We start from the raw sequence: 11163 nt of genomic DNA, 5'->3' as shown, positions 1-11163 counted from the left end.
CTACCCTCACACCAACCCCGCCCCTCAACCCGAGCTGGACCCCTCTTGCGAACGAGATATTCCATCTCACGGGATCCTCAAGGTGAAACATTTTAACTGAAAATAATCAAAGTTACCATACCTCTAACGTCCACTCCTCTACCCCTACACTCTACCCCTACCTCTACCCCTACACTCTAACGTCCACTCCTCTACCCCTCTACTCTACCCCTACCCCTACACGATACCCCTACCTCTACCCCTACACGATACCCCTACACTCTACCCCTACACTCTACCCCTACCTCTACCCCTACACGATACCCCTACCTCTACCCCTACACTCTACCCCTACCTCTACCCCTACACGATACCCCTACCTCTACCCCTACCCCTACACTCTACCCCTACCTCTACCCCTACACTCTACCCCTACACGATACCCCTACACGATACCCATACTTCTACCCCTACACTCTACCCCTACCTCTACCCCTACACGATACCCCTACCTCTACCCCTACACGATACCCCTACACTCTACCCCTACACGATACCCCTACACTCTACCCCTACACTCTACCCCTACCTCTACCCCTACACGATACCCCTACCTCTACCCCTACTCCTACCTCTACCTCTACCCCTACTCCTACCCCAACTCCTACTCCTACCTCTACCCCTACTCCTACCTCAACTCCTACTCCTACCTCTACCCCTACCTCTTGTTTTACCAAACCCTAACATTCTCCTATCCCTACCGCTATCTGAACCCATAACCCTAAAACCCTAAAACCTACCCCTGACCCTACCCTGACCCTACCCTGACCCTACCCCCGACTCAATGGGGAACCCCTCCGATACCCGGACCGCTTCAACTCGCCGCTCTTCCGGCAAAGCGCCGCGATTCGCCGACTCGGCGAGTCGCCTAAAAAAATTAATAAATGCGGAGACCACGGGGGGGGGGGGGGGCCGTGGTGGAGTCTGCGTCGTGGGCACGCGTGGGGGGGGGGTCAGTGCACTCCGCTACGAACCCGGTGAACCGAGTTCGACTCTCGCTCACGGCCAACATCGGTGACGAATCGGCGTTGGTCCTCCTCCCTCGTCAGCCGAGAACTTGGTTCACTGTTTCACCAGGTCGGCGGGTCCATTATAGCGCACTGCGCTAACTACTGCGCCACCGCTCCCCGCTGACGTGCATGTGTGTGTATACATGTATACACACGCGTGTATACACATGTATGCCCACACACATACATGTCTAGCAACATGCATGTATACATGTATGCACACACACACGCGTGTAGACATGTATACACACACGCGTGTATATTACTGAGTACACGTGGTTGTACTGATCTCACTCGCGACTTCAGGGCCAAATAATCCGCCACAGCCCCCAGGTACCAGACCCCCCCCCCCTCCCCTATTGAGCAGCGCGAGTCCGTGGGGAGGGGGCAGGGCGGTGGTGATGGGGGAGGAGGCTGTGGTGAAGTGGGGGCAGTGCCCCCCACTGCTGCCCCTTTCCCCACGGGGGGCGCGCATGACGTGGGAGGGGAGTGCAGGGAGGGGAGTGCAAGGTGGAGATTATTTATTGAGCAGAACCCGCGTCAGACACCAGTGGCCGTCACCCCCCGAGCCCCCTCCCCCCATTACCCCCTCCCCCCCGTGCCATTGACAGCCGAGCCCCCTCCCCCACCCCCTCGACTCGGGGACAAATTACCGGAAACCAGCGCGCGCGGCGTGACCCCGTGACGCGGCGTGACCCCGCGCTGGGGCAGCCGCATGCTGCCCCAGCACTCACTCACTCACCACTCTCACTCACTCACCACTCTCACTCACTCACCACTCACTCACTCACTCACCACTCTCACTCACTCACCACTCTCACTCACTCACTCACCACTCTCACTCACCACTCTCACTCACTCACCACTCACTCACTCACTCACCACTCTCACTCACTCACCACTCTCACTCACTCACCACTCACTCACTCACTCACCACTCTCACTCACTCACCACTCTCACTCACTCACTCACCACTCTCACTCACCACTCTCACTCACTCACCACTCTCACTCACTCACTCACCACTCTCACTCACTCACTCACCACTCTCACTCACCACTCTCACTCACCACTCTCACTCACTCACCACTCTCACTCACCACTCTCACTCACTCACTCACCACTCTCACTCACCACTCTCACTCACTCACCACTCACTCACCACACTCACCATTCTCACTCACTCCTCTCACTCACCACTCTCACTCACCACTCACTCACCACACTCACCACTCTCACTCACTCACCACTCTCACTCACTCACTCACCACTCACTCACTCACTCACCACTCTCACTCACTCACCACTCTCACTCACTCACTCACCACTCTCACTCACCACTCTCACTCACTCACCACTCTCACTCACTCACCACTCACTCACTCACCACTCTCACTCACTCACCACTCTCACTCACTCACCACTCACTCACTCACTCACCACTCTCACTCACTCACCACTCTCACTCACTCACTCACCACTCTCCCTCACTCACTCACCACTCTCACTCACTCACTCACCCACTCTCACTCACTCACTCACCACTCTCACTCACCACTCTCACTCACTCACCACTCTCACTCACCACTCTCACTCACTCACTCACCACTCTCACTCACCACTCTCACCTCACTCACCACTCTCAACTCACAACCACTCACTCACATCTCACTCACTCCTCTCACTCACCACTCTCACTCACCACTCACTCACCACCTCACCACTCTCACTCACTCACCACTCTCACTCTCTCACTCACCCACTCTCACTCACCACTCACCACCACACCACCACTCTCACTCACTCCTCTCACTCACCACTCTCACTCACTCACCACTCTCACTCACCACTCTCACTCACCACTCACACTCACTCACTCACCACTCTCACTCACTCACTCACCACTCTCACTCACCACACTCACTCACTCACCACTCTCACTCACTCACTCACCACTCTCACTCACCACACTCACTCACTCACCACTCTCACTCACCACACTCACCACTCTCACTCACCACACTCACTCACTCACCACTCTCACTCACTCACTCACTCACCACTCTCACTCACTCACCACTCTCACTCACTCACTCACCACTCTCACTCACACACTCTCACTCACTCACCACTCTCACTCACTCACCACACTCACTCACTCACCACTCTCACTCACTCACTCACCACTCTCACTCACCACTCTCACTCACTCACCACTCTCACTCACTCACTCACCACTCTCACTCACTCACCACTCTCACTCACTCACTCACCACTCTCACTCACCACACTCACTCACTCACCACTCTCACTCACCACACTCACTCACTCACCACTCTCACTCACCACACTCACTCACCACTCTCACTCACTCACCACTCTCACTCACTCACTCACCACTCTCACTCACTCACCACTCTCACTCACTCACTCACCACTCTCACTCACCACACTCACTCACTCACTCACCACTCTCACTCACTCACCACTCTCACTCACCACTCTCACTCACTCACCACTCTCATCACTCTCACTCACCACTCTCATTCACCACTCTCACTCACCACTCTCACTCACTCACCACTCTCACTCACTCACTCACCACTCTCACTCACTCACCACTCTCACTCACTCACTCACCACTCTCACTCACTCACCACTCTCACTCACCACTCTCATCACTCTCACTCACCACTCTCATTCACCACTCTCACTCACTCACCACTCTCACCACTCTCACTCACTCACCACTCTCATCACTCTCACTCACCACTCTCACTCACCACTCTCACTCACTCACCACTCTCACTCACTCACCACTCTCACTCACCACTCTCACTCACTCACCACTCTCATCACTCTCACTCACTCACTCACCACTCTCACTCACTCACCACTCTCACTCACCACTCTCATCACTCTCACTCACCACTCTCACTCACTCACCACTCTCACTCACTCACCACTCTCATCACTCTCACTCACCACTCTCACTCACTCACCACTCTCACTCACTCACCACTCTCATCACTCTCACTCACCACTCTCACTCACTCACCACTCTCACTCACTCACCACTCTCACTCACTCACCACTCTCATCACTCTCACTCACCACTCTCACTCACTCACCACTCTCACTCACCACTCTCACTCACTCACCACTCTCACTCAATCACTCACCACTCTCACTCACTCACCACTCTCATCACTCTCACTCACCACTCTCATCACTCTCACTCACCACTCTCACTCACTCACTCACTCACTCCCCACTCCATTACTCTCTCTCCTATTCTCCCTCTGCTTCTCTATTTCGCTATACAACTCTCAACAGTTCTCACAAATACACCTACAATACGTATTGAAACTCTCTCTCCACTCTTTCCCTACTCTCGACGACTCCCTCCAACTCTTCATTGTTTCCTACAACTCTCCATCTCCCCCTTCATACTCTCCCAAACTCTCCACAACTCTCACTTCGCACGCTCTCTCCATCCCTCCCTCCACACACTCTCCCTCTCATCTTACGCATCCCCGACTCACCGAATACTCTCCCCACTCCAACTCTACTCTCCCCAGCTCTCGTCACCCGGCAGAACATCATCACCATCATCACCACCATCATCATCATCACCATCATCATTAATCTGCACGCTACAGAATCCACAAGCTCTGCCAACCTGTGGTGGTGGTTGGGTGGTGCTGGTGGTGGGGGGGACACGAGGGTGGGGGCTCAGCAGTAGTAGGTGGTGGTGGAGGGTCCCTAGGGGGACCTCTACCTTGCCCCCCACCCCCTCCAATCCTCACCCCGCCCCCCGGCGCCGTTTCCGCGGAGTCGCAATTAGAGCGCGGGGCGCGTCGCAGTTCAGCCGCGGCGACGCAGCCAGACAAAGACGGGGCTTGTTCCCAGCACTGAGGGGGGGCCCGGCCCCCCTCGGGACCCCCTCGGGACAACCCAGGACCTCGGAGCAGCCCCCCATCAAACCCTGTACCCTCCCTCCCGCATCACACCCCCCCCCCCGCACGAGACTGAAGATCGTGAGCGCGGGGGAGCAATGGGGATCTTCCACCTCTTCTCCCGCCATCCTCTTTCCCGTACCCCCCTTCTCCTTGACCCCCTACACACCGTACACCCCCCCCCCCACGTGCATATGACCCCCCCCTCGTGCGGACCCCGAGCAGCAAGGGGGTAACGCGGCGGGTAACGCGGCGGATAACGCGGGGGGGGGGGGGGGCTCAGTTGGACTGCCGACTGCGGGAGCGAGGCGCCTCGCCTCTCGGCCACCTCCTCGTGCTGCAATGCAACTTGCGTTCTGCTTGTTGCTGGTCGCTCGGCGTTTGGGGGCATTTGGGTTGGTGCTCAGCAACCGTGAATCCCGTTCAGGTCCAAATTACAGCCACATTCAAACCTCACCACATCCGTCAACAACACTGACAGAGGTCTTAAATAATATAATATCATATAATAGGTGGCGTTTCGGACAATGACCCTTCTTAATAGAACGCAGCTAACATCAACTGCAATATCAAATTGGTTCTTCCGCCCAGTGGCGTGAGCGGGCGGTGGCAGAGGGCAGCGCTGAGCATCGTGTCGGGGGGGTCTCTCGCGACAGCAGCCAGCGCTGCGGCTCCTCTCGCCACCCACACGGAGACACGCGGCGGCGGCGGCGGCTCCCCTCCTCCTCTTCCTCCTCCCCTCCCCGGGGCTCCGCTGACGTCACCGGAGTGCTTCAAACAACACCTTTGTCCCGCGGGATCGCGGTGGTGCTTTGAACACGAGGCGGGGGGGGGGGCTGGTGGGGTACAGGTGAGACGGGGTACCTGCATGCGGGACCCGCACACCTGTGGGCAGCCTCACCTGTGGCGCCCGAGGTCCTGCTTTGTTCCGGGGAAGACGACGGGGGCTGGTGGAGGGGAGGGGCTGTGGGGGAGATGGGCGGGGGCGCCCACGGTTCCCGTAGAGCAACATTAAAGAAGGTCGCCAAACGCAGCGATACGAGTCGACTCACACTCACGCCCGAGTCCACTCAAGACAAAGATCCCCGTGCCGGCTCGAACAGACCGCTGGGACAAGCACCACTAGAGACGAGCAGAGCACACGAGGGGTAGAGTGGCCAGCACCACGCTCGGCCGCCTTTGTCTCCCCACTGCTCGTGTTCACACACCACATTTAAGGCGGATACTCGTTCAAGGCTTAGTCCACCTAGGGGAGGCCCAGTACCGGTGTGGGCTGCGATCGAATTCAGGTCGCCGGCTTCATGCGCGACCCGCTGCCCCACGTTCTCCGCTCACGATATAGCCACTCCTAAAATATAGACATCCAAATACAACACGATGCACAATACACACCTCTAATTACATACACTTATACCAGGGGTCGGCAACCAAAATAACAAGAAGAGCCATTTCTTTCCAATTCGGTACAAAATTCAGTATTTCAAGAGCCGCAATGCATCTGAGTACATACTGTACATACGTACATATCGTCAAGAAGCAGCCCGTAAAGAGCCGCATGCGGCTCCGGAGCCGTAGGTTGCCGACCCCTGACTTATACCAATTAGACACGTCCACAACGTACTTATACTACACACCCCTGTATACCACACACACGTGTACACTACACGCAACCTACCCACACACGAACACTGCACACATGTACACAATGGATATACTTACACCAATCACACACAGGAACATCCTCCACCCCCCCCCCCCCCCCCGTTCATCCAGATGTGCGCACACCAGCACACACCCCAACACACCTGCGCACACACCCCAGCACACCTGCGCACACACTCAACTATACACACCAGCTCGCACACCTGGACGCAGCCCAGCACACATACCTCAAAAGACAAAGTTCCCCGTATAGCGAGCACCTATGACGGCCGGCACAACACATGAGGGGGTGTATGGCCTCGTACACCGAGGTACACGACAGCACATACCCCTACACACAACACACCTGTACACACACGCGCCTGTACACACACCTGTACACACACACCTGTACACACACCTGTACACACCTGTACACATACAAGCAAACACACACCTGTAAACACACACCTGTACACACCCTGTAAACACACCTGTACACACACCTGTACACACACACCTGTACACACACCTGTACACACCTGTACACACACACGTGTACACACACCTGTAAACACACACCTGTACACACCTGTGCACACACCTACACACACCCCTGTACACACACCTGTACACACATACCTGTACACACACACCTACACACACCTGTACACACACCTGTACACACAAACGTGCGCACACACGTGTGTGTGTGTACACGTGTACACGTACACGTGTACACGTACACGTGTACACACACACACACGTGTACACACACACACGTGTACACACACGTGTACGTACACACCTGTGCGCACACAGGTGTACACACACCTGTACACACAAAGACATATCCCCCGTGTAGCCTTAACAAACTGTTGGGGCAAGTGTTAGCGAGCACCTACGTAGTTACAGGTGTGTGTGTCTACAGGTGTATGAACAGATGTGTGTCTACAGGTGTATGAACAGATGTGTGTATAGGTGACTGTACACACACCTGTACACACCTGTACACACACACGTGTACACACACCTGTAAACACACACCTGTACACACCTGTGCACACACCTACACACACACCTGTACACACACCTGTACACACATACCTGTACACATACATGTACACACACCTGTGCACACACACCTACACACACCTGTACACACACCTGTACACACACACGTGTACACACACCTGTAAACACACCTGTACACACACACCTGTACACACACATAACAAAGATCCCCCATATAGCCTCAAAAGACTGTCAGGGCAAGTGCTGTTAGCGAGCACCTATGAAGGCCAGAACGGTACACGAGGGGATGGGTGGCCAGCACCACGCCCGACCGCCTTTGTTTCCCTAGTGGCGATGTTTACACACCGCACCAGGTACTCATTTGAGGCTGAGTCGACCTAGGGGAGGCCCGGGACCGGTTCAGATAATCGTCACCGATATTGGCCGTGAGCGGGAATCGAACCCGGGTCGTCGGGATTATAGCACACACACACACCTGTACACACACACCTACACACCTGTACACACACACCTGTACACACACCTCTACACACACACGTGTACACACACACACCTGTACACACACACCTGTACACAAACCTGTACACACATACGTGTACACACACACACCTGTAAACACACACCTGTACACACACCTCTACACACACACCTGTACACACACACGTGTACACACACACACCTGTAAACACACACCTGTACACACACCTCTACACACACGTGTACACACACACGTGTACACACACACGTGTACACACACACCTGTAAACACACCTGTAAACACACACCTGTAAGCACACATCTGTACACACACACGTGTACACACACACACACCTGTAAACACACACCTGTACACGCCCTGTACACAGCCCCCCTCCCACCCCATGTCGCGTGCGCCCGCTCCCCGCGGGAGCCGCCCTCGGAAGCGATGCTATCTCCAGGCGCGTCGCGCTTTGATGTGAGAGCGGCTACAGTAGCGAGATAAGGGCAGGGGAGGGGAGGACAAACTCCCCCCCTTCCACCCACCCACCCGGGGAATCAAGGGGCACGGAGCCAGACCCCCAGCCCCGGGTTCCAGACACCTCCGACTCCCCCACGAGAATCCGACTCCAGATGATAACGCACTCCAGACACCTCCCCGGTGTTCAGCTGTAAGCTACACCACTACAGCATGCCTGTAGGCTGTGACTCACCTGTGTTTACCTGTAGGGCACTGTAGCTGTAGGCTACACCATTACAGCATGCCTGTAGGCTGTGTCTCACCTGTGTTTACCTGTAGGGCACTGTAGCTGTAGGCTATACCACAACAGCATGCCTGTAGTCTGTGACTCACCTGTGTTTACCTGTAGGGCACTGTAGCTGTAGGCTATACCACTACAGCATGCCTGTAAGCTGACTCACCTGTGTTTACCTGTAGGGCACTGTAGCTGTAGGCTATACCACAACAGCATGCCTGTAGTCTGTGACTCACCTGTGTTTACCTGTAGGGCACTGTAGCTGTAGGCTACACCACAACAGCATGCCTGTAGTCTGTGACTCACCTGTGTTTACCTGTAGGGCACTGTAGCTGTAGGCTACACCACTACAGCATGCCTGTAGGCTGACTCACCTGTGTTTACCTGTCGGGCACTGTAGCTGTAGGCTATACCACTACAGAATGCCTGTAGGCTGTGTCTCACCTGTGTTTACCTGTAGGGCACTGTAGCTGTAGGCTACACCACTACAACATGCCTGTAGGCTGTGACTCACCTGTGTTTACCTGTAGGGTAGGCTATAGTACGTGAAGCTGTAGGCTATGGCACACCTGTGCACACCTGTGGCTGGCAAACCTGAGGCTCACCTGCGTGTTTACCCGTCTCGTCTGTTACACCGCGAGATCCTCTCGGGATAAGGAGCGGAGCGGACGCGTGGCCATGGACGCGCGAGTCGAAATCACTCCCAGGGCATCACCCCCTCCCCCCGCCCCCCCTGCCCCCGCCCCCCTACAGTGGCGCCGCGTCGCTCGTGACGAGCTCGTGACGCCCTCACTGGCGAGTCGCGTGCGTCTGCCGCCTGACAAAGACGCCCCGGATAGCCTGCAGAGACTGCTGGGGCAAGTGCTGTTAGCGAGCACCCATGACGGCCAACGCCACGCCCACCCACCTTTGTGGGAAGCGGTAGCGTCGGGGTTATCGCACTGCGCCACGAACCTCGCGAGCAGAGTTCCATTCCCGCTCACGGCCAAAACGAGACGATTACCTGAAACAGTCATGGGCCTGCCCTAGGTCAACTCCGCCTCAAATGCGTCTGCTACAAGGTGTGAACAACAACAACAGCAGCAGCAGCAGCAGCAGGCGACACGGCGGGGCATCTCTCACTTGCCCCAACTGCCTGTGCAGGCCACGAGGGCGGATCTTCCGTCTTTTGTATTTGGGGCCGTCCATAAATGACGTCACGCGATTTTGGACGATTTATTACCCCCCCCCCCTCGTCACACGGCGTCACAAAAAGTCAGACCCCCCCCCCTCAAATATGACGTCACAAAGCTCTGCCCCCCCTCCCCAAAAACATGCTTCAAATCGCTTTAAACTATTGTCATTGTAGTGCGTATTTAATGTGGCGCTGCACTCTGATGTAGGAGAAAACATTTATTAAAAATTATATTTAATTAAGTAGAACGTGTTGTCTATATTTATTTAAAGTTGCGCATTTTGATGTGACGTCACATTTCTCACCCCCCCCCCCCCCGCGTCACACATCGTCGCAAATGTCTGACCCCCCCCCCCCCCCAGGTGCGTGACGTCATTTATAGACGGCCCCTATGGCCGTGGATGTGAACACGTTTCCCACGCACAATGCGGGTTCGGCTCATGCGACCGAGTCGCTTAATGCGGTTTAAATCCCCTCCTCTGCGCGCACTGCGCGCGCCACTCGGCAGGCAGCCGTCGATTGCGGTTTCGCTTTGTGCGATATTGTTTGGAACGCCCCCACCCATTAGCGCACAAAGCGAGGACAGCCTGGAGATGCAGCGCTCCAGATGAGCGAGTGAATCCTTTACTCTGCGAGTGCGAATGGTTTTCTGGACGGTATTTGGCCAACTCTTCCACGCTGGCCAAACGTCTTGGGGTGGGGGCGGGGGGTGTCACCCACACTTGACCCCACCACCACCACACACGGACCTGCCAATCGACGGCGTTTATACAGCTGGGCGGACAGAGACGGAGGTGGGGGGGGATTGAAGATGTTCAGGAGCTCGACGCCAATGTGGAGGTCTGCTGTTGGTCACGACGAGAGGGCTTCAGCAGAGAGTTCGTGTCACCTTGTACACAACACTGTACACACCACTGTACACACAATTGACCTCTTGCGCTTGAATCCCAATACGATCATCGTCTCAACTTCCGCGCAGGGACGTGCAGTCGAACCGGCGACCTCTGGTGTGCAAGTCCAGCGGTGGCAGTAGCAGCAGCGTCTCCAGTCCCAGTCAATGAGGTCAATGAGG

At 55.8% G+C, this 11163-nt stretch overlaps 1 protein-coding gene across 1 annotated transcript in view; it reads left to right on the top strand.

The window, feature by feature from the left end:
- LOC133341656 (LIM/homeobox protein Lhx8-like) overlaps positions 1–11152 on the top strand; it is a 35310-nt gene extending 24158 nt beyond the window's left edge. Inside the window, exons 7-8 of the mRNA XM_061550249.1 lie at positions 9671–9774; positions 11071–11152. Of these exons, the coding sequence (XP_061406233.1) occupies positions 9671–9774; positions 11071–11152 (186 nt within the window). The remainder of the gene's footprint in view (positions 1–9670; positions 9775–11070) is intronic.
- Positions 11153–11163: the final 11 nt, after the last annotated feature.

This window comes from Lethenteron reissneri, chromosome 12, assembly GCF_015708825.2.
Source record: "Lethenteron reissneri isolate LAM-NWPU_2019-01 chromosome 12, ASM1570882v1, whole genome shotgun sequence".
NCBI classification, from domain to species: Eukaryota; Metazoa; Chordata; class Hyperoartia; order Petromyzontiformes; family Petromyzontidae; genus Lethenteron; species Lethenteron reissneri.
This window is presented reverse-complemented; position numbering and strand designations above follow the sequence as displayed.